This window comes from Capra hircus, chromosome 9 (assembly GCF_001704415.2).
Source record: "Capra hircus breed San Clemente chromosome 9, ASM170441v1, whole genome shotgun sequence".
NCBI classification, from domain to species: domain Eukaryota; kingdom Metazoa; phylum Chordata; class Mammalia; order Artiodactyla; family Bovidae; genus Capra; species Capra hircus.
Genome location: NC_030816.1, coordinates 82,795,229 through 82,820,307, shown reverse-complemented (window position 1 = coordinate 82,820,307; position 25,079 = coordinate 82,795,229). Strand labels below are relative to the sequence as shown.

General features: G+C 46.4%; 1 protein-coding gene across 4 annotated transcripts in view; it reads right to left on the bottom strand.

Moving 5' to 3' along the window:
• The window catches only part of FNDC1 (fibronectin type III domain containing 1), a 115,048-nt gene that overhangs the window by 70,677 nt on the left and 19,292 nt on the right, over positions 1-25,079 (bottom strand). For 3 of the 4 annotated variants that reach the window (XM_018053424.1, XM_018053425.1, XM_018053426.1), the window contains exons 2-4: positions 15,733-15,927; positions 13,438-13,524; positions 12,939-13,007 (exon numbers count right to left, since the gene is read on the bottom strand). The exons of the other annotated variant lie outside the window; for it this stretch is intronic. In XM_018053424.1, coding sequence (XP_017908913.1) covers positions 12,939-13,007; positions 13,438-13,524; positions 15,733-15,927 — 351 coding nt within the window. The remainder of the gene's footprint in view (positions 1-12,938; positions 13,008-13,437; positions 13,525-15,732; positions 15,928-25,079) is intronic. 4 annotated transcript variants of the gene reach the window in all.

Here is a 25,079-nt window from a genome sequence, read left to right as displayed (position 1 = left end):
CAGTGCCATTAAACGTGTAGCTTCTGAATTGGGCTTCCATGGGCTCGAAAGCCAGGGTCTGAATCTGAGTCTACGTCTCACTGCCTTTCGAACTTCAGCTTCCTCCTTGGTCAAGCAGTGTCTCTCTTTCTGGGTCTTGTAATTCACACTGTCCTGACATCTATCAAGAACACATTAAGTGCTCATTGTGTTTGTGATCGGTCATGATAAAAACCCTCTTTTATCAGATTCATGGTGGGCAGGAGGCTCCTTTCAGAAGGTGAGCTGTGGTTGCATCACAGAGTTTTCTGTGGACACTAAAAAAAAAAAAAAAGGGCGTTTCAAAGAACCTGGTAATGAATCCACCTGCAATGAGGGAGACCTGGGTTCAATTCCTGGGTTGGGAAGATCCCCTAGAGAAGAGAAAGGCTACCCATTCCAGTATGCTGGCCTGGAGAATTCCATGGACTGTATAGTCCACGGGGTTGCAAAGAGTCGGACACGACTGAGTGACTTTCACTTTCAAAGAACCAGACAGGAGCAAAAGAAGTGGACTTCTTGCCAAAGACTCTACTCTGAAAGCCTTCTCATACAGGAGGCTGCCGACACCCAGCTGGCTTTGTTTGCACCATAAGTGGAAAGCACCATTCCTCGTCCTTGTCAGCATCTCACAGTCACACACCACTCTGAGCCAGCCCCTCCTTTTCACTGGCATGAAAGTCCATGGCCCCGGCTGTCTGGTGACCACTTTCCCTGGCTTGGTCTCAACTAGCAGGACATTCTTGTTTCCAGGAGAATGTGAGGGATCCCTCAGTCTAGAGCTTCAGAGAGCAAGTGGTTTGTCCCACTGACCCACCTGACATCCACTGCGCTGGCCTCCAAGCTTCACACAGACAAGGCAGTAAGAGCCGCCCTTCCCCTCACCCAGCCTCAGCCCCAGGCGGCCTCCCCACCCTTCCCAGGCATCAGACCTCAAGGCCACCAGGGACGCTGGTTTGAGGGCGGGCGAGAATCCAGCCCACGAGGCTGGACCACGGTCCTCACACTGCACTGTGCATCAGAACACCTTGGCAGGGGGCGGGGGCACCCCCTTCCACCTGTATCCAGGACAGGTGAGATTTGGGAGCTTCTGTGCACTTGAGATGAAACAGCCTGATTAGGAAGAGGTGACGGGGATGGAGGGAAGTTGCACTGGGGTGCGGGGAGGCGGGGTCGGGATGACACCAGCTGTCTCAACCAGAGGAACCAGACACACGCCTGCTGCCCGCACGCTGAGTCTGGGCGCCCTCCCCACCAATGCTGGCCGAGGCCAGAGTACGGGCAGGTTGGCAACACCTGACAGCCTTGGTCTGCCATGGGCTCCTTCTTCCTGGGTGAATTCCCACACCTAGTGCCCCTGCAACAGCTCTGAAAGGCTCCCAGAGCACTTCTCCCCCACAACCAGATGTGCAACACTTACTCTAAAGTCTCCCTTTAATGCCCCACTCTCCTCTCCAATCAAAGCCCTCCGTACATTTAACGATGCACCGAACTGCGGTTTATTTGGACAAGCCCAGCTATTTAATAAGAGAGTGTTAGATACTCAGTCATGTCAGACTCTTTGCGACCCCGTGGACTGTAGCCCACCAGGCTCCTCTGCCCACCAGATTCTCCAGAATGCTGGACTGAGTTGCCATTCCCTTCTCCAGGGGATCTTCCTGACCCAAGGATTGAATTTGTGTCTCTCGCATTGCAGGCAGATTCTTTATCATCTGAGCCACCAGGGAAGCCCAAGAGGGGGAAAGGAAATCTCACGCCTTCACTTCAAAACAGTGTCTATCAGAGCATCACCGACCTTCATCATTGACTGGATCCCTGCCAGGTAAGGCACTGGACAAGCATCCCCATGAGAACCCAATAAACACCCCATTTACAGACAATGGAAGTGAGGCTCCAAGAGAGTAAGGGAGAATCTCCAAGCCAGACAGCATCAGGCACTCAGCTGGCATTGGAACCCAGGGCTTTTGGGGCTGCATCCCTGGTTCTCTCCACCCCTATTTAGAAGCTCACAGTGGTTGCAGAGCTGGGGTCACCTGCAGTCACACTGTGGCATACACACAGTGCCCATCTGGGAGAGCACCCCCTGGGTGCCCCCCTGGGAAAGGACTGGTCTGCAGAGCCAGGCATCACCGTCTACCTAGGACTGCCATGCTGGCTAAGTTCCCAAGGGCCTGGCTGCCCTCCAGGGAATGTGAGTCCATTCGTCCCACCAGAAGCCATCCATCACACCATTCCCCTTACATTTACCCATGTTTCGGTCTCCAGGGGCCTGGCTGCCTGCCAGGGAAGCAGAGTGGACACCAAGGGGAGAATCAGAGTGACAGGCACGTATCTCAGCATCCTTCAGAGACGCTAGCACAGCGCCCCAAGCCATCAACCAGAGTCGGTCCATTCTTGCTGCTTTTTTCAGGGATGGGGAGAAAAACAAAGAACCTTGATCGCCCCCAAGCGAATCAATGCCAATTACTAATGATGTTGGTAATGTTAGGGCTGTGGAAGCCCTTTATGAAGCATGTAAAGCTAACTTTCAAAGCAAACAAACCTCACAGCCAACAATTTAAGGTTCTGCCACCAAACCTCACAGCCATCAGTTTAAGGTTCTGCCACCCCCTGCCCAGTTCTTCACGGATTCCTCTTCCCTGCTTCCTAGGGTCATGTGGGGACATCCTGGCTGTCACCAAACGAGGAAGCCACAGGGAACCCAGGGACAGTGTAGTCAGAGGCCAACCCCACAGGCTGGCATAAGGCTGCCAGCATCTGAGCCACAAACGTGGTCCTCAAAACTCCAGCAGGACCATCTCAGAAACAAAGCAGATGCTCCAGCCGCCCTGGGACCACTCCACTCCAGCCATCTTATTTGACTTGGCTGTTTGTTTCACAAAAGTGCTGGATCACTTTACCGCTGAACAGAGCCCCTCACGCTCTTCACCGAGGTTCATGTAACAACGAAGAAAACAAACTCGGCCCCCACAAGCCTGGAGCATTGGTAACTGATCCACAAGCTCGGTTTTATCTCAAAATTGCATTTGAATTTTATAGACTACCCTATAATATTTTGGTTTGTCTTCAAAGTCAAAAATAACATTTTAAATGACCGGGCACCAAGAAAACACTTCCCGTTGTCTCTGCCAAGAAAATAGTTCCCGTCATGCCCTCCTGGCAGTGTGATGTTCTCGCAAGTTCTGAGGACCCAGTTTGAGAAGCTTCAAAGAATGACCGGGATATCAGCAGCTCCAGGATGTCATCCAAAAAGGTCAACAGTTACTGACCTTGATCCCAGTGAGTGAAAGTCGCTCAGTCCTGTCTGATTCTTTGCGACCCAATGGACTGTAGTCAGCCAGGCTCCTTTGTCCATAGGGATTCTCTAGGCAAGGATACTGGAGTGGGTTTCCATGCCCTCCTCCAGGAGATCTTCCCAACCCAGGGATTGAACCTGGGTCTCCTGTGTTGCAGGTGGATTCTTTACCGTCTGAGCCACCAGGGAAGCCCAAAGGTCCTATAATCTCAGCGGTGATATGAATATCAGTGAAGACTACACCATCAATGTCACTGCACAGGACCAAGGCGGCAGAGGCTGCGTCACCCCCAGATGGTGGCCAGCAAGACATTAACAATGCGGGCAAACTCTACACAGGAATTCAATGGTCCTACAACCATCTGCATGGACACGCCCCTCAGTCTCACAGATGATAAGACCTTTGAGGGGACTCTCTGTTCGTTAGGTCAGCAGTCTCCCCGCTGCTGCACAGGCAGAACTGGCTAAGGTCCCCGCATCTTACTCAGGGCAGTGGCTCAGCAATAAGCCTGGAACAGCAATATCAGTTGCCAAGGTCCTCAGCCACCTGCACCAGGGGTGAGCCCTGGCCTGGGCTCAGCTCCCTTGCTCCCCATCCCTGGCCCAGCCCCCACTGACTTAGCGTGGAAGGCAAGAGGGGGACCAGCTGTAAAGGTTCCTCTGTGAAACTTTACATGATGAAAAAGGGCATCATTGGAGCCTCTGATCTGGACCCATCTGCTGATGCTTCAGTTTTCAGCTGTGCTTCCTGAGCACCCTGGAGGAACCCAGAAAGCAAAGGAAGCGAGCCTCCTTTTCTGAGCTCCTCAATGGCTGAAATGCCGACCTCTGGCATTTCCTCACCTCACTGTGGACACAGAGACAGCCTCCTGGTCGAAGTAAGCTAAGAGAAAAGGGTGTTAGAGGTCCTAAGGAAAAATTTTCCCAGGTTTTTGTGGCTTGGTTTGTCTTGTCTAAAGCTCTTCTGCATTTGTTTCATTTGGGAGCCAACGGCGACGCAGTTGTCTTCTAGAAATGAGAGCCCCTTTTCTGCTAAACGGCTATTGGTTAGCTCAGTTTTCAGTGCTATCCAACGTATCACCTGCAAATGAAAGGTCCAGTTACAATACCTGAATAGGTTGACAACTGAGCAAAGAAAGTGGTTTCTTTCGGGAAAGACGTCTACCCGCCCAGAGATTCTTTATAAGAAGCTGCATCCCTCTTCAGGGGCATCACCCACTGCTCCACCCTGCCCTCCTCTGCCCTCAGACACCAAAAGAAAAGCCAGTGACAGATGCTCAGAAAATGGCACCCAGCCCCCAAGATGCTGGCTCCACCGGGATGCTGGGTTTGTTAACTACTGCAGGTTCCTCCAGGAGGCAAGGGCAAGGTCGGCCAATGTTGCACTCAAGGCCCACACATGAGGACCGTGGGGACAGTTCATCTTCCCAGCCGCCCACAGCCCCTGCCCACCCCATCAAAGCAGCCACTCCTCAGCCTCTGAAACAAGCGCCTGTCCGTTGGAGGGAAGGGCCTCGCTCCCCGTCATCTGTGTCTTAAGGATTCACTGAAAGGAAAAGCTATGCACAGATATTCTCATTCATCAGTGTAGACAGGGAGATGAAACACTGCAAAATATGGGTTTCAGTCCTGGTGTCCGAGAAGGCTTCTCACCACTTCTGCCTCCTCCAGGCAGGTGGCCTGTACTGAGTCCTTCCCACAGCATCCTTGTCTGGGATGGAACTCAGGAGTCTCGCCCAAGAACATCTGTATGCAAGCCTCTCTTTCCTACTTTTTAGTGTGAAAGAACGGACTCTGAGGCTGATGAAGTCTAACCACATTCTAACCACACGAAAAATTGATGCTTTTGAACTGTGGTGTTGGAGAAGACTCATGAGAGTCCCTTAGACTGCAAGGAGATCCAACCAGTCCATCCTAAAGGAAATCAGTCCTAAATATTCATTGGAAGGACTGATGCTGAAGCTGAAACTCCAATCCTTTGACCACCTGATGCAGAGGTGAGTCATTTGTAAAGGCCCTGATGCTGGGAAAGATTGAAGGTGGGAGGAGAAAGGGACAACAGAGGATGAGATGGTTGGATGGCATCACCGACTCAATGGACATGAGTTTGGGTGGACTCCAGGAGTTGGTGATGGACAGGAAGGCCTGGCATGCTTCAGTCCATGGGGTCGCAAAGAGTCAGACACGACTGAACAACTGAACTGAACTGAACTGAACCGCATTCTAATGTGAGAGGTGGCTTGGAAACCAGCACCCAGATAAAGAGATCTGAGCCATGGAAGGATAAAGATCTGAATACGGAGGGAGGTGAGCTCACAGCAGGTGGACCTGACTCCACAAAGCAACCAGCCCTGAGGAACTCCAGCCTCCAAATGCATTCAACACCATCCTTCACCCAGGCCCCTCCACAGAAACAGTGGGCAAGAACCAGGACCGCTGACTGGTGACAGCACTATTCTAGGGTGACCAAGTGGCCTGCCGGGGCCACCCCCACAGTCGGTGGCTAAACGAGATGGAGGTGCCCGAGCTACTGACACACAGTTCAACTTCCTGGGCACGGGTGTGGAGCAGAAGCAGCCTCTAAAAGCATTTCACCCAGTAAACGTTCCTTGAGCACCTGTTTTGTGCTCTGCCCAGGCTCTGGAGATACAAAGATGAGTAAATCATTGTTGCCCTGCCCTCAAGGAGCTCACCCACCCAGGTCAGGAGTCAGAAACCAGGTCTGCCCTCCAAACTGCATACTTTAAAAAATCTAATAATTCAGTGAGAGAGCTACAGAGAAAACTAATGTCATAGACATTATTAATTCCCTGTGGGCCAGAGACTTTTTAAATTGAAACTAGTATATGAAAAGAGGACGGTCTTTGATTCATAATTAATTTTAAAACTGTGGAGCGGGGAATACTTAACGCTCAAGTCCGGCCCACGGCAGCCAGGACCTGGCTCCAGATTACACGGTAGTGCCCCCAGGGCAGAAGCAAGGGAGGATGTGGTTTGCTTATCACTGCACTGCAGCGGCTCCTCTTACCCAGTCAAACTGACATGGGTCAGTTTAAGTGAGTTAACATGGCGTCTCCTTGGCTCATTTGGCAGAAAGCCTACCATTTGCACCCAGAGAAGGAAGGCAGCACTTCCAGTGTATCACTGGAGGTGATACTTTATCCTGGGCACCTCTGTGTATTCACTCACAACCTCAACACCCAGAATCTATAATTCAGTGTTTCTTCCTTGGCCGAGATGAGTTCGGGATTTGCTGGCCTAAAACATTCCAAGTAGGGTGGAGACCAAGGCAAACAGTCATTTCTCCACAATGGTTCCCAACGGCTTGCCAAGCTTAGGATCACTCATTCAGAGTGCCTTAGTGTTGTTAATTCATGAAATGCTAGAGCTGAAAGGAACCCTTTAGAAGGAAGTTTAGAATCTGAGAGGGTTCTTAGAAAGGACCCTGGAGCCTTTTGGGGGAGCCCCATCATTGCATGGCTGAGATGTCTGAAGGGTCTCACTGTTGACTGAGTGTGAATCTGGGGTGTAAGAGTCAGCAGTGGAGATGGTTATGGTTGGATGGATTCATTATGCTGTTAAACCAACAGATTAGGGAAGGAGGCAATCTCAAAACAGTGGGGTTAGAGTTTTCAAATTCCACATCAGTCACATCTACATAGGGACTTCCCTGGTGGCTCAGACGGTAAAGTGTCTGCCTACAAGGCAGGAGACCCAGGTTCGATCCCTGGGTCAGGAAAATCCTCTGGAGAAGAAATGGCACCCCACTCCAGTCCTCTTGCCTGGAAAATCCCATGGACAGAGGAGCCTGGTGGGCTGCTGTCCATGAGGCTGCCAAGAATCGGGCACGACTGAGTGACTTCACTTCACTTCACATCTACATAAACAAACTAGCAAAAAACGCACCTGAAGATGGGTGCTCGTTTTGATGAACTACTGATAGAAAAGACCAAAACACATGCTTGGACGTCTTTCCTGGCACATCCACAGATATGTCCTATGAAAGGAGTGCCCAGGAAGAAGTGAAAGATGCCAAGCTTCAGTTTTCAGGTCTCACAGTTTCACTGTCAAATAATTTGACACCTGCCCAAATTAGCTTTTGAGCCAGGTCCTACAGGGGAGCGGAGGGCTCCAAAGATGAATCCAAAACAGCCCTTGGGTCCTAACCATGCATGCAAAGAAGCTCTCTGTATATGAAGTGAGCCTGAGAGAGAAGCGGTAATAGCAACCTTTCCTCAGAGCCAGGAGAAGGGAAGGAAGCCATGAGGGCTTAGAAGTCAAGGCAGGGGAGACAAGAGATGTCACCCTGATGAACTTTATTTCCCAGGGAGAAGGAAGCAAGGTCAGGTGGGAGGGCAGGTCAGGAGGGGAAGGCAGGTGGAGGAAGGAACTTGAAGAAAACGGCCAAGTTTTGGAGAGAAAGAAAGGAAACCAAGAAAGGACAAACAAAATAATCTCCAAGCAAAACCCAGGGTCCAGACGAACTTAGAAAACCAGCTACAGGAAGCTGTCACACAGTGGATGAGCTTAGTTCTCATTTCTCCCGCGGGCTCAGCAATTAGCATTCAGGAGGGAAAACCAGACAGCCAGGGAGAGGGGGCAGCTGGCATGGCCATGCTGACGTGAGTGTGGTGAAATGCCAGCACCAAGATAAAACAAGCCAGAAATGAGCCAGGAGACAGTTTCTGGAGTCTGGCAACGGCAAGTGTCTACAGACCCAAAGCCTGGACAATCTAATGACATGACGGCGCTGAAGAAGCGAGATGATGGGGAATTTCATGATTCCAGGTTTTGGAGGGGAGCAGCTCCATCCTAGGGGACAGAAGTGGAGACTGTCTAATGGATTGTCAGCACCGAAGTTGTGCAGTCCGGGACGCAAGTGTGGAGATGCACATAATGAACCACGTGCCTTCAAGCTGTTTGGATTCGGGGAGCAGCCTGGAGGTCGCGGTGACCAAGATAAGGAAGGGGATGGCTGGACCACGGGAATCATGCCGGTGAAAATGGCCTAAGAGGGAGCATCCCTGGTGGCTCAGTGGTAAAGAATCACCTGCCGATGCAGCAGACACAGGTTCTAACCCAAGATCCCATGTGCCAAGGAGCAGCTAAGCCCGTGTGCCCCAACTATGGAGCCGCGGCTCTAGAGCTCAGGAGCTCAATGCCTGAGCCCACATCCCACAGTTACCGAAACCTGAGCGGCCTAGAGCCCACGCTCCGCAGCAAGACAAGCCACCACAATGAGAAGCCCGAGCACAACGACTAGAGAATAGCCCGCACAACAGAAGACCCAGTACGGCCAGAAATAAATAATTGTTAATGGCCTAAGAGAATTGTGAACTCTACGCTAAACTTGAGTCTGAGCTGTAATTTAACTGTCAAAAGAAAAAAATTAGTAAGTTTCATGAACTAAAATAGAATGGAAAGAAAATATGAAGTATAAATCAAACTTTTATCTCAGTTCTGGGTCTAGTGTGGGCTCCATCGCTTAAGGAAAGCACAAAGGATTCGATTTTTAGAAAACCACAACATTACTAAAAATACTTATGAGCCTATTGAGAGCTAAAATTTCCCAGATGAACAACTTGGTGAAAGCCCATGAACTGCCCTCCGAGCCCATGGTCTGGCTGGAAGCAGAGATGGACCGCGGTTCTCATCCTGACCCCCAGTGCCCGGCTCTGCACAGAGCAGATTACCCAGATCCAGTCACAGAAGAAAAGCTAAAACAACTTCAGAAAAGTCTGCAGGAAAGCTGAATAACAGGATTCCAATATGCGAAGGGACTTGTGACATCTCTTCCCCAAGGACAAAACAAAGGGATATGGGTTTACATCTCAACTGGAGAGAGTTTACATTTAAATACCAAGACCACTTTCTAACAAAAAGATATGTGATGAGTGACCAGAGGAAGCCAAAACTTCTGCTCTAGAGTTGCATTTTTGTTTAGCCCCATAAGAGCGTCCACATTTGTATGAGTGACCATCTGAAAATCACTCAGGTCCTGAACGCCTCCAGGACTCACCACACACCCTCCATCCCGCCAGACAGTCCCAGAGGGTCTCAGCCTGGTGCTGCCACCTTGTTCTGTATCACAGCGCTGCTCATGTTTCAAGGAATTTATGATCATGTTACAGGCTAAACTTTGTCTCCCTCCTCTTTCAAATTTTTATGTTTAAGATCTAAACCAAATTACCTCAGAATGGGACTGCGTTTGGAGCGTGGGCCTTAGGAGGTGACTAAGTTAAAATGAAGCTACAAAGGTGGCCCTAATCCCATCTGACTGGTGTCCTTAAAAGAAAGAGAAATCTGGACACAGAGAAGCCAAGGGTTCATGGCCACACAGGAAAGATAAGGCAAAGAAAAAGACCTGGGGAGAAATCAAACCTGCTTACACCTTCATCCTGGACTTCGAGCTGCTAGAACTGTGAGGAAATAAATATCTACTGTTTAAGATAACCAGTCTCTGATATTTTGTTATGGCATCCCTACCAAACTCATATGGATTATATGCCTGACTCTCTGCTTACATTGCTTATTGTCTTTCTTTCCCACTCTAATGGCAGATAGTGAAAAGAAACAAAAGAACCTCTTGATGAGGGTGAAAGAAGAGAGTCAAAAAGCTGGCTTGAAATTCTACATTCAAAAAACTAAGACCATGGCATCCGGTCCCATCACTTCATGGAAAATAGATGGGGGGAAAAATGGAAGCAGTGACAGATTTTCTTTTCTTGGGCTCCAAAATCACTGTGGACAATGAATGCAGCCATTCATTAATTAAAAGACGCTTGCTCCTTGGAAGGAAAGCTATAACAAACCTAGACAGCATGTTAAAAAGCTAAGCCGTTGACATCGCTTTGTCGACAAAGATTCGTATAGTCAAAGCTATGGTTTTTCCAGTAGTCATGTACAGATGTGAGAGTTGGGCCATAAAGAAGGCTTGAGCACTGAAGAACTGATGCTTTTGAGTTGTGGTGTTGGAGCAGACTTTTGAGAGTCCCCTGGACAGCGAGGGGATCAAATCAGTCAATGCTAAAGGAAATTAACCCTGAATATTCATCAGAAGGACCGAAGCTAAAGCTGAAGCTCCAATACCCTGGCCACCTGATGCAAAGAGCCAATGAATTGGAAAAGACTCTGAAGTTGGGAAAAGTTGAAGGTAAAAAGAGAAAGGGGCAGCAGAGGATGAGATGGTTAAATAACATCACTAACCATTCTATTCATGTCCATCTGAGCAAACTCTGGGATATAGTAAAGGCCAGAGGAGCCTAGAGTGCTGCAGTCCAGAGGGTGGCAAAGAGTCAGACATGACTTAGCAACCTAACAACAACAATTACTGTCTTTCTTTCCCACTAGAATATAGTCTTAAGGCAAACCCTTGTCAATCGTATTCACTATTATATCTTTAGCACCCAGAATTGTGCCTGGAAAACCATAGGCACTGAATGAATTAATTACATAACTAAAGTCCCATTTTTAAGTAAAGACAATGAGGTCAAGATAGATTTCCAGCCAGCAAAGAGGCCTTCTGAAATCTGAACGGAAGCCACGGTTTCCAGCAGAATAAAAGAATGGATTTTCCTCTAGTTTCAAATAAACACTGGAAGAACGTGAGGTATTACAGATCAAAGCATGAGAGCCAACCCTTGGGGCCTCACACCAGATGCAGATGATAATATCTGCATTTCTAGGACAAATCCCTTCCTTTGTTGTTGTTGGGTTTCTTGGGTGTTTGTTTTTTTATTTTTGCATTTAAAGACTATATTTTATTAAATCAAAATAGACTGTACATGCATTTGAGGGAAAAAGCATTGTATATAAGTGCAAGACACTATTCATTCTACCATGTTTGATGTGCAAATCAAAAATAGTTCTTTTGTTTAATGGGATTATCATATTAACCATTCCTCAACAGCATAGCATATTTACCAGGCCTTATTTCAAAAGGTACAGATACAAAGTTGGTCACTTGTTGATAATTTCTCATAAATTATTTTTATTATTTTCATTAACAATGAAATGTCTTTTTTTTCTGGAGCTAAATCTATTTATTCTGGATATGCATTTTATCAAAGTTCTGCTTTACATCATACACTGCAAAATTTCTTCCAGGATCTTTCTTAGCACCATGTATGACAAACACAGTGTTATATATTATGGCAGAGCATTCCTTGACATCAAGAACCCACAGAGGCTCCTGCAGAGAGAGGTTAAAGGATCTCACAGTCATAAATCCAGTAGAGAACTGGGCTGTGATTCTCAATTCCCAGGGTTTCTATACCACATGCTTACTCAGAAAGGACACACACACACACAAGCCTGTTTTTATTAAAGATGGCATAAGAAATGAACTACTTAAGAAAAAATAATATGCATTCTAAAACTGCCATTCAAAAACTTTATCAGGAAGATGATTGAAAATAAAATGGTTATTTAAAAGACAAAGTATAAGGCTCAAAGGCACAGTATATCTGTCAGTCAAAGGTGTGAATGTTTACATGTGTGTCTGTAGGAGCGGACAACCTCTGAAATAAACACCCTTCCTATTGAGCACATTTTCTAGGTGTACTACCTTCTGGACTCTTTCACTGTTCGTGTCTTCCAGAGTTTGATCCTTGGCTTTACTCTTGTCTCTCCTAATTCTCAGCCTCTCCTCACCCTTCCTACTCCAACTCTCACTCTTCCGCATGGCTCCTAACCCAGGCCTCCCTCTTGCCCTCATCACCAATCACCTATAAGACAGGTCCATTACATTGAGTCCAGCATATCTGAACAAGAACCCATCACCTTTCCCAAAATTCAGTTTCCTTTTCAGGCTGTTTTGTTCTTCCATTCCCTATTTTTATAAAATGGTCTTTGGAAACTGCCTACACCCATCAGATCTGACTTGAGAGGCAGATTATGGTCACTGGTTTCAACATACTCACCTTCCTCTCAACAATAATACCAGATTGGTGTATTTGAAAACACCATGCCTTGCCACACTGCCTTTAGGATATTTACTCAACCACACTCTGAAATAACTACTTTCATTTTGCATTACTGTTTAACCATTAATTAAACCTATTCAAGAGACACAACAAGAAATGTCAACACTTCTCTCAACAAGTAAAACGATACGGTCAGACAACATCCACATCCAAATGAGAAAACACACATGAATACAAATATGGAGCAGAGATGGGAGGCAGGTTATCGAACGGATCGCAAAGCATCCCGTGCATCAGAAAGGAGAGAAAGCCTGGATGCAGCATACTGCCCAGTAAAGCCGCAGTTTGGTGGGCTCCACTCATTTCTGCATCCACACACAGAAGAGCTGTAAATATCCTCATCGGGCCAGGACTGCCATCTCAACCACCATATTTGCCTGTTAACAGAGCAACAGCATCCCCGGATGTAGACAAGGACGTACCCCCACACCAGAACATGAAACAGCGGTGAGGAATGAGCAATACTGGCTGCAGTCTGGTCCATCCAGTGCAGTGCAGATCGACCAAAACGGTGCGGCGTGTGTGTTAGTTTAGCGATGGGAACTAAATGAAGGTTTGTGAGCACATGTGTGTGACAGAAGCACAGCCCTCTTTCGAGATGGTGCTTCAGTGAAGACATGAACCGGGTGAGCAAGTAGTACCTGTGACGGTTTCATTAAATGGTCCTGGACCCTTAATGGGAAAACCATCAATCTTGATCCATTCACCTCCTAAATTAGGAAAACGCAACTTGATCGTTAGAAAGGAGGACTACAGGATTTTCCACACTTCACTGCATCCCTCAATGTACATTTCAATGGTCTTCTCAACAATCTTCCGAAGGATCCGCTCGGGCCATGCAAGTGACCTGACCCTTAAACTGTATGAACAACACATATTTTTGGTCTTTTATACGTGGTTAACTGTAGTGAGCACCCCCAAACTTAAGACAAAGCTCTAGTAACCTATATCAAAAGTACTTTAGAAGAAGGGATAAATGTCTCCTAGTTTTCAATCTTTCAGCTTGCTATACAAGTCTAAAAATTTCTTGTTTGGGAACTCCTTAATGATTTCTAAATTTGCATTGACCAGAAGAAGCAAAGAATTTCCCAGTCTAAGTCACAAAAAATCATAGCCTCCAATTCTAAGGTAAAGACTTACCAGGCAGGCTCTCCGCTCTGTAAACAGGACGGCTCACTCCATTGCTGTTTTCTGCAGTAACCAGCACAAAGTACACTACCCCCGGTTCTGAAACATACGGTTCATGTCAAGCCACCATTTCAAATCTCCAAGAACGACAGTTTAAGTCACTGTCTTCCTCATACCAATTATAACCAAATATAAAAATCCAAATTAAGAGACCAGTCTAACTATAGCCTTCTCTCTTTTCTTTAATCAAAATCACTAACATTGGTCTCAGGCAATTGAAGCACATCTGACCAAAAGAACACAAAACTGTTTTAGTACAAAGCACATGACATGTGTAATAAACCTGGATTCATGAGCAGTCAACAAAAATAAGCTTTTGAGTTTCTTTTTAACATGAAATCAATGTAGGAAACAGACACACACTGTCCACTAAATGTTTTAACCTACAGTGTTAGTAACGACAAAGAAAACTTCCCAATGGCAACCTCCAAAAAAATTGTGAGAACATTTCCATGTAATCAAGAAATTTAGCACATGGGAAATCTACACTGTATTAAGTAGAACCTCATGAAACTTTCTTTCACAATAAAATATTTCCCTTACTATGTGTGCAGGTTTTCTTTGACTATTTCAACAAAAATAGTCAAAAGATCTAGAAAAACCATTTCCTGAGACCTTGGAAATGCTACGCCTGAAATAATTGGACTACACTTTTTGCACCTAGGGATCAAGGTTACATAATGAAGGTCTCTAGCTGATATCCTGAAATTGCTGGGATGCAAAAGAAAACCCAGACACCATGTTACAAAGCAAGGGTACCTTGAACCTACAGTTTTGAAAAGCAAAACTCTGTTAATGCTGGTTTTCCTCAAAATGAATTATTATCATGTGAAAGATAAGCAAAGGTGCCAATCCCTTTAGGAGATGAAAGTGTGTGGGCATTTGAGGGGATAAAGGGCTGGAGAGGTAGGAGCTCTGTCAAAGGCAGGAATGATCGTTGCATTTCTCCCAGTGAGGAACATTCCTTCCACAAAACTTCAGTTCTCAAGCCAGGGGTGCAGGACCAGTGACACATCTGGGACCGCTACTGGGCTCAAGACTGGTCTGCCTGCTATCTGACCGTGCTGGGACCTGGTGGCGTTTAAGGTTTGGCACGACCTGCTGGACCAACTGGGAAATGCTGTAGGTTTGGACAAAAAGCAAAACCAGGCCTCGCCAGCACTTTCTCTCTTCATTCTGAGCTTATCCCTATTTCAAAGAAATTTCATCCAAATGCCTCTGTTTCGCTTCAGAAAACTTCTGATTTTCATCAGGAAGTTGCCGGGGGCAGGGTGCAGGGGAGGGGTAGGGATAGTCTTGGTTTTCAGTGAGTTCTAGGGCTTTATTTTTGCATGCTTTTCTTCTCTGCAGTCAACCTCACAACCCAAGGGTTGAGTAAGAAACTGGGACCCTGCTCGTGCCTTTGTGAGATAGAATCTCCATTTAACATCACAGTTGGATTCTGGGGCCCTAGTGATATGGAGGAGATTCAGAGAAATGTACGTTTAGCTGGAGCCATGAAGATGGGAAAGAGCCATGAGTTGGTTTTGATCCACTGAGGGAAAGCAGCAGAATGCTAACGTGGCCAGGGGGACCTGGTTATCACAGGTGCTGACTTCTATGACTTCTGTAGGATCCATCTTAAGGTTGGACCACGGGATGACTGCAGAATAAATGGGGTCTCAGGCCAGAGGGACTGAGAAGGGGGAATACAGAGGATCCTCTGGAGGTAGCTCAAAGTTTAAGTTCAAAACCACGTACACCTGCACTGACACAACAATATATTTAGCCAAAATGTTAAATACTCCAAACTTCCAGAAGCAAATTTAACGGGGAGAAATGTTATATCTCTGAATCAGATGTGGCAAAGCAAGACACACCATACACCCCTACAGGGACACATTGTTTAACCAACCCTAATCATAAACTGGTTTATAAATTAGAAATCTCAAGGTCAGACTACAAACTTGTCCAGTAGTCAAGTTTCTATGAGCTAAAAAAGAATCAACGTATATTCCAAAAGCACATCCAGAAACTAAGAATTGTTTCCTACATCAATTTGGAGAAAGATCCAGAAATTCAAATGCAGGAGGGGAAGCCCATGAGCAAGATGAAGGCTGTTGTTTAACAGGCTCTTAACCTTGGCTACCCAAGAACCAAAGAACCACTGGGTACCATTTTTGTCTCCCAAATAGTCAGCCTGAGAATGGAAGGAGAATGGAAGTGGACAGTTAGTTCTGACCGGGAACAAGACAGAGGGTCACTTACCCACATCCTCAATAAGGAAGGAGTGCGTCTCCGCATTCACCTTGATGTATTTAAGACTTTTCAGTGACTTCCCATAGGCAATGTTGTAATGCTCCACGGATCTACTGGTAGCATCTTTGGGTGGGTCCCACGTGACTTTCAGGCCCATTTTAGTGGACAGCAGTTTCACGTGCCTTGGCTTCAGTGGGTGGTCAGCTATGCAAACAGCACAACTATCAACTTACGAGAAGGGCAGACTGGGAAAACGAATTTTTTTCCAATGTTCTCTGACATGGTTAGTGAAAGAGCAAACAACTTTCCATCTGTCTGATCCTAAAGACTTTCAATACTGTCATGTTTGGACATCATTATAGTGTGACTGCAAAGCAAACATACCAAGCCCTCAACCTTTTGTGTATTTCAGGGAACTGTGAGTGGCGAATTTAAATCCAAAGTGAAACAAATCAAAATAAACGCTAGGCATTCTCCAGCTTGATTGTGTTGCCTTGCTACGACAAGATTAACAAAATAGTAATCTGACATATTCTCCAGAAGCATTCATATATTAAATAAATTCTCAGGATTTGGCACGGTACAGCTGGACAATCTTTAAAGCCACCCTGAGAAGAACAACATAAAACTCTCATGATCAGGAATAATATCCACTGTATCTAAAGGGGGATAAGAGAATCAGTCATTTCCACAAAGAAAACAAATCAAGATCAACATCTTAAAAGACAGGCAAACCTCTGGATTTAGCTGCAGGTCGCTAATTTAAATGTTTCCATATTTCGTCCCAGAAGAAGACAGAAAAATTATCAAGAAGCACAACATTTTTATCTTCATTGATGAAGTTCCAAACCAGTGTTCTTGGTTTTCCAAACTAACCAAAATGAAACATAATGTTTTGTCAAACACAATCTCTCAGCTCATAATATAACTGATATCACAACGCAATGTGATAAATTTTACACAACAGTCAACGTAGGGGCAAACCTGGATCTGAAACTGATTATTCACCAATGCAAGGCATTCTCAGCTGGCAAAAAAGGTAACCTAAAAAACCCAGAAACATTTAAACTTCAGAACACTTAGAAAAATGAATTTAGACTCTCATAAAAACGAGGGAAAGGGGAATGTTTCATGACAACACATAGATTGGTTAGCATGTGATTTTTAACACTAATGAAGATTCTGAACAAAGTAAGTATAGCTGATGCTAACATACATCACTTATTCTTCCCAAAATTACCCCACTGCCTTAGGAGGAAAATGATAAGAAAAGGAGAGAACTTCTGGGATCCCACTAAAGAAATTCAATCAATGAAAAAATATAGTATGAATATCATAATTTTTGAGGCACTGAGAAAGAGTGTCCACTTTGGAGACAAAAACACAATGTCAGAGGACAGGCACAGAGCAACCTCCAGAAAGCATTTCTCCCCCAACATCAGAAGTGAGGGTCCTGTAAACGTGAGAAGGGAGAAATCACGGACAAAAAGCCTAATGCCATCAGGGAAATTCTGAGTTGAGGAGACAGTAAAGACAGCCCACTAGAGAGCATCTGGATATTTAAAATTAGCAGTCGTGGCGACTCTGCCTTAATTCTCATGAACCCTTCCGCGCCTACAAGGAACTTTGCAGGATTTTCTTGGCTGGAGGACAGGGGCTCCCTTTCCTCCGTTTCCTTAATTTCTTCCAAGGCTTCACTTTGAAAACCTACCCCTCTTTTCTGCCATGGGTTTGGCCTTCTGTGGCTGCAGTCCCCATTTCCTGCCATAGCAGAAATCACTCCCGAGAATCCTGTTCTTCACCCTGACCAAAATATCATGGAAACAAAGCGAGGACCCCAACACCTCGAAATGGTGGGGTGACTCTCCTAAGGAAGAAAACAAACGAATGAGTGTGTGAACAACGCTTGTCTTTACAGTTCAGTTCCAACCCTCCCTTCAGGAAAGGTCGCTCCTGGACAGACAGTCTCTAATGTGAGATCTGTAAAGCCCTAACACCATCACGCTTTCTGCTGTGCACGAGTGATTCAATCCACACACAATGACCTCAGTCTGAAGATGATTTCCGTTCATTACTGACATCCGAGAGGAGGAACAATCCATAAATACGCTCGCTGTTCTTTCCTGCTCTGCCTCACCTCTGTCCTTGAACACAGCATGGAATCATTTCTAAGTCACATGAGAATCGCGGTCAAATGGTGCATCCGCCCAGGGTAAGGGGGGCATTGAGAACCTCAAGGAGCTCCAATAAGATGAGGAAAGTAAAGAAGAACAAGAGGCAAATCCCCCTGGGTCGTCAAAACCAAATGCACATCGCTGCATTCCGCTTACCCCCTCAGTTTCCAAGTGTGTCCGTGCAAGAGTTTGTTCTCCTCCTGCCAGTGATCAAGTACCATCAGTGTGTCTCAACACAATAACTGCCAGCATTTGTACACCAGGAAAAAAAAAAAACCGTCTGGTGTAAACCAACTCTAAAGTATAAAAATGGGAGAGGGAAATGGACACGAAAAGGGGGCTTATTGAGTGCCTACCACCCACCACCCTCTGCCTGAAACTCACACTGTGTGAGATGCTCTTGACACACACAATGCAGGAGGTGCCGTTTACCACCTCCATCTGGCAGAAGAAGACAGCAAGCAAGGCCTGGAACAGAGAGGTTAGGAGAACTGTCCAGAGCCACACAGCTGTACAGGGGTAGAACCAAATGCAAATCCTGCTGTGTCCAACTGCAATGCCCGACTCTTCCCACAGCTCACAGATCTGGGACTCTGTCCCTGCTCATAGATGATCAATGACCACACCCATGAAAAACTGACTTAGGAAGACACTAGTATCCTAAAACCAATCGTGAGTGCTCCAGCTGGGTTTACCCTTTCTTCCACCACCTACCCCACCTTCCCGTGCCATTTCTCCCCTCGGAGGGGCACTCTGCCTTCACCCACAGTCACTTCACCTCCTGCTGTCTGCCCTAGTAGGCTCCTCTCTATGGAAGGAATGGAGTAAGTGAATGCTATTCACATTTGTATAACAAAATCTTGGGCCAAAGTAGTGAAGTGGAAGTGTTAGTCACTCAGTCGTGTCTCTTTGTGACCCCATGGACTGTAGCCCACCAGGCTCCTCTGTCCCTGGAATTCTCCAGGCAAGAATACTGGGATGGGTTGCCATTTCCTTCTCTAAGGGATCTTCCTGACTGAGGGGTTGAACCCTGGTCTCCTGCATTATAGGCAGACTCTTAACCACCTGAACCACCAGGGAAGCCCTTGGGCCAAAGTAACAACTTTCTAATAGTGACATTTTAGGACTTAGAGAGTTACCTAATGAAGGTTGTTTCTAAAACACAAAAGCCTTTAGAGGATCCTGAAATCATCCCTTAGCGTCAACTGCCTTATAAAATCAGTCTTGAATTTAAGGTTCTCCAGACACCTAAGGCCAAAACCCCTCCCCCACACCACCCCCAACACATGCGAATCAGGCCAATTACACACAATACTACGGTGACTTAATTAAGGGACATTATCATTCCCTGGATTCTCATCAACTTTGACCTTTGAAATTGATGTCATTGCTGATGCTGCCTGGTCAACAGCACCCATGCCTCACTCAGAAAAGTTTGGACGAAAAGAAGAACAGGAAGGACGGGTGAAAGGGAATCTGAGGTCACTCCAGGTCCACTCCTCACTACGCGCCTTAGCTCTGCAGGAATCCATCAAAGCAGCCTCTAATTAAGGAAGGACGGCTCTAGGCAGGTGCAGGTCAATATGCATGAACCTGGGCTACTCGACAGAAGCTATTCCTGATCATCACTTGGTAGGTCTCATGACTTCATTCCTTAAATGAAATGTAGGAAGTGTGAAGCAGGTTTCAGGGTCTGCAGACTGCATTCTGGGTTCTGTGTTTCAGGAATACCATTCTGGAAGCATAAGGTAGAGACATGACAGAGTGATTTCTTACTTATTTGTAAGTGTTCATAGACCATCCTCACTTCTAGATAAATGAAGCACAGAACCCTCTTGGAACAGTTTTCAGGATTCTCATCTGAGAGAAGGAGGGGTATACTCTTTAAAGCCATGTATCCCATGAACTGCTCCTCCAAAGAAAAAAAGGACAAGCCCAAAGTCAACACGATAGGAATTACATGGCTCAATAGAGGCGACGTTGGGAGGTGACCTCACAAGACGTGCATGACACACGAGGGCCGTGACAAGCTGTTTTCTCATCTCTGTAGAAAGCAAAATGTGGAAGTGAGTTCAAGCTGCAGCCGCTAGGATTTTAGATTAAGTACAAAGAATTTCCTGTCCGTGTCCTTCCCCATCTCCCCCCAGTCAAGGCTGTCTTTGAAGGGAGACAGATGGTAAGGTGCTCAAGACAGAAGCAGCAGCCAGCAGTGTCTGCTATGACTCAAGCAATCGCATACCGCAGTGGACTCATTCCACAGCTCATACCAGCAAACCCCATCCAGAGTCAAGAATATTTTACCAGGTACTAGGTGGCAAAATGGTATTCTGATGACATTTCAGGTACCTGGTCATTGCCAAGCTAGACATTTCAGTGCTATAGCTCCCCGAGGCCCCTGTTGGTCTGTTTGAGAATGAAAAATAAGGGACCGTTGGCGCCCAGAGTTCTCTCTTTTGGTCTAGGCTCTCATTCAAGAGGCCCTGGAGGCCAACTCGGTTGAAGGGCCAAAGTATGGATCCGCATCTGTTCAAGGATGGTTCTAAGATTCCAACGGCTCCTCCATCTCAATCTTTGGAGAGTCCACAGAGTGGCTTCAAAGGATTCTCCAGGGCTGACAAAAGCCCTCAAGAAGGCTGAGTTCAGAGCTAGGTACCCGGGGCCAACTTGGTCCTACCACGTGCAGGGCTCATTTATCACAGTGGACAGGGCGCCATCCCCACCTCCCCACTCTGGCATGTATCTGGGCATCAGATACTGACCACATACTCAGTACTCACGTAAATGACTGATGGATTGACAAAAAGACGCTAAGGTTAGACTACTGAGGTCAGCCAAGAGTCCCCCTGAGGGCCAGGGAGATGAAGCAAGTAAGTGGAGACATATGAAGAAATGTACACGCTACACAAAGGCACAATTTAGCTTCTGGCACCCGTTGACAAAAGGGAATTCAGGACCCAGATTGTCCAATATTCTGGGGGTTTTTCTAAGAAGCGAGAAATCCTGGATTTTATGTGAAATTTCTCCATTTTATACTAGCTCAGTTAAGTGTAAAAAAAAAAAAAAACACTATGTGAAGAAGCACATACACACCCACACAACCACACACACACACACACACACACACACACACACACACACACACACACACACACACACCCCAGCTGGCCAGACTCAGTCCATTGGCTGCTAGTTGATGACGTCTACCTTAACTCCGGGAGCAACCATTTATTTGCTGATCCTGACAACTTCCCAATGTCCTGTTTCAATTATGAGACTCCCGTGGGAGTCTGGGTCCATCCAAAAGAGCTCTAGGTCAAGATGAAGGCTAAAGTCTGGAGAAGAACCAGGACTAACCCAGACCCTGAAGGCGTAAGGTACCAATCTGCTCAAGGACTCATCTCCCACCTCCAAAATTTCCTTTCTCCCCCAAGAGACCCAGTGGCTGTGAAAAAACTGGCCTGTGCTCCAGGGAAGTAGAGAATATCCATCTGGATCTGGGGAGGGGAGGGTAAGGTGTTCCCTAGGCTTCAGTTACTCGTACAACCAATGTCTTCCACGTGCTCAGCTCCCAACTAACCATCCCAGACCTAGTCCCCACTGCCTATCTGAGAGGTGCATGTGAATTCCAAACTGAACACACTCAAGATTCTTAGTTCAGACACACCACCCACCCTTCAGGGTACAGGCCTATCCACAGGGCTGAAAATAAATATGTTTCTAGAAAGAGGGCTCTACCAAGGGCAATTTCTCAGAATAAGAGCAGGAAAGCTCAGAATCCATCACTACAATGAATAAAGGGTAAGTCTAACCCAAAAATGGCACAATTCATGGAGAAATGCTTAAGACTATGATTCAGAATAGTAAGTGAATCTTTCTGCATCTAAAGTGTTGTTTTTGTTTGTTTGTTTGTTTGTTTTCCCTTAAAAAAATACCATACAATTACTTGGTTATATTCTCCAGACAAGCAAAAAGAGAAAGGAAGGTAGACAGATGGCAGAAGCAAAGAAGAAGTTGTGAAGCCCCCCACTGACACAGCTTCCCAACTTGATAGACTTTAGCCAAATCTGCTACACCAAAGTGTTGGCGCACAGAGTTCAACAAACATCAGAGGAATAAATGAAAACTCTAAGCTAGATTTACAGCCAACCTGCCATCTATAAACAAAACAGTAGCTGACAAGCATGCTCAAATTCTTTCATTTCTGTGACAGCACTGGATGGAGCTGCCACTCACAGAATCATCATCAACAATGAGGCTATACCCCACAACCGAGGTGGAAAATCCAACTGGTAAAACGTTAAATAGGTAGAACCCAGTATGTTCTGAGGCAGTAATACTTACTGAGAGAAATGACTCAGACAATAGCAGTTTGACTTGACTTGAAAATCAAATCTGAAAAATCTATTTGGTTCTCAAAACTCACGATACATACTACACAATTTATAAATCGATGTTAAATAGCCACAGGGGACAATGATGAAAATATCAATGATTGGACAGTGATGAAAAAGGACCTATATGCTTCTCTTCAGCTGATAAGTTACAAATCACACATAATTTTTATCACATCTGATTAACTGTATGCAGGAGCTTTCCCTGGATTTGAAGCATGAGGGACAAAAGTGGTCCTTATGAACATCTGAGTTCAATCAATTTAAGAAAGTAGATGTTGTTGTTTAGTTATTAAGTAGTATCTGACTCTTTGTGACCCCATAGACCATAGCCCACCAGGCTCCTATGTCCATGAGATTTCCCAGCCAAGAATACTGGAGTGGGTTGCCATTTCCTTCTTCAGGGGATCTTTCCAACCCCTGGGATCAAATCCATGTCTCCCGCATTGGCAGGTGGATTCTTTACCACTGAGCCACCAGGGAAGCCAGGAGTCAGAAAATCAAACTCTCGGGTTTATTACTGCTGAGGTTGCCCTGGAGAAGGTGGATCTGGAGTGTGACTACCGTGGAGCTTTCTGTATCCCCCCCTCTCCAGTTCTAAACCCTCAGGTGGACACCACTGAGTCTGCAGAGTAGATCAGCTCAGGATCACTGCCTCACAGCAGGGCGAGGGCAATAACCCTGGGCTCCACCCAGCACACCCCCTCCACCACCACGGGCAGGCAGGAGTGAAAGTGGAAGCAGCCTTCCTGCAAGATGAACTCCAAGAGGGAACCAATGTGACTGTCTCTGCTAATCCATAAATGCCTCCGTGTGGAGAAAGTAGAACCGTGGAGGCTGGGCTGTCACCACTCACCCCTCCAATCAGCTTCTGTCCAGCAGGGGAGCAAGCACAGGACGAGGAGCACGGGGAGGGGACAGTGGAAGTTCCCAAGCGTCCCCAGGGGCTTGTTCCCTCATCCCACTGGACATGACCATCAATCTGAGGTCAAGTGTGGCTGCCTTTTCAGAGTGAGGGTCCAGGCCACTTCCCCCTCATTCAGAGCCTCCCCCAGTACTAACCACTCTCCCACCATGTACCCTCCTGAGGTCATAGGTGGGGAGCCCCCCCCAAGTGCACCCCCCACCAGAAAGCTCTGAAAAGAGGAAGCCTCATTTTTCAACCAACCCCAAAGCCAAGTTGACCTCTGGCCTGAAAATCCACTTCTGGCCTTTTCTGTTTCAATCTCAGATTTTGTCCAAGCTCATAGGATCCAAAATAGCCCACAGGATTTAAACAATGAGATGAAACGACAGCATGGAGATACTCTGAAGATATAAAACCAAGTTTCAATGTAAGTGCCTTCTATCACAAAAGGCCTGGGGAAAGTGTAAAGTCCAAGAGTGAAGGCTTCTCAGCCTCATGGCTTAAATGAGATGGAAAGAGTTGAAGTCCACACTGCTCTCCTCCCTTTCTTCTCATCCTGTTTAGCCTCAGCCCAAAGAGATTCATTCAAATGCCCAGAGGGAGTCAAGGTTCTCTCAACTGCCATCTCTGCCATCTTTCACTGGAATTGGTGGCGATTAGGTAGTTCAGTGGGTAAAGAATCCATCTGCAGTGCAGGAGACACAGAAGATGTGGGTTCGATCCTTCGGTTGGGATGATCCCCTGGAGAAGGAAATGGATACCCACTCCATTATTCTTGCCTGGGAAATCCCATGGACAGAGGAGCCTGGTGGGCCACAGTCCACACTGTCTCAAAGAGTTGGACATGACGCAGTGACTGAACACACATGTGCAGCACTTCACGATTCCCTGGAGTAAAAATAATTGAATCCAAAATCTCTCTAGAGCGACTACATTTCTGTAGAGTTCCAAGACCCTAAAAAAAACAAACAAACAAAAAAAAAACCTGCACAGCAGGGAACTCAAAATGCACTGTGTGAAGGACACATTATTTTTTCTGCCCAGTGAAGCTTCCCCCAGTTCTTCTGGTAACAGACCTCTGTCCCTGTTATCCCAGCCAGCCCCGAAGTCTTCACAGGAAATGTTCTCATTGGAGCCGGACCCTGGCCACTGCCTTAGCCTCTGGCTGGAACTGTGGGTGACCAGCTCTTACTGTCCCATGGAGAAGAGACCAGAGATAGACAGAAAGAGTCTAGGGCTCCCTCAGACCAGCTCAGCCACTGCCCTTCCCAATGTGCAGTTTCACAAGCCAATGGATTCTGGGATTTAAATTAGTTCAAGTTGGGCTTTCGCCACTTGCAGTCAGAACCTAATGGATTAAGAGCCTATTAATCAAAATCTTCTATGGAAGTCAAAAATAACTTTCTGAAGCTACCCCGGCAGCCAGTACATTTAGTCACAAAAGGCTGCCAGTGGAGACACGCCCAAAGACATGAAGGCAAATACCAGCCAGGAATGGCTGCCATTCTCAGCTAAGAGCTCCCTGCAGCCCACCCAGTCCGGCAGGGGAGGCGGAGGAGTAGGAGGGGACAACCCTGGTTATGGAGAAAACCCCCAAAAGAATGTTAAGAGCTTGTGAAATAAACCGGTCCCTAAAAACCCCAAAATGGTAAAATTATTTCTTAAATATACCAAGGATTGCTCTTTAATGCACTAAAACCTTCATGTTTATGTAAGTCTCCCTACTGCTTCTTTGTTTGAAATTCAATTCTGACTTTCCACTGGAAACCGCCAAATAGTTCCCAGACTCTGAAATGAAGAAAACACAAATCTCAGTGTAACCACGAATGTTTGACCAAAAATCCCATCGATATGCCAAGAAAGGTTATGATGTACTGAAGTGCA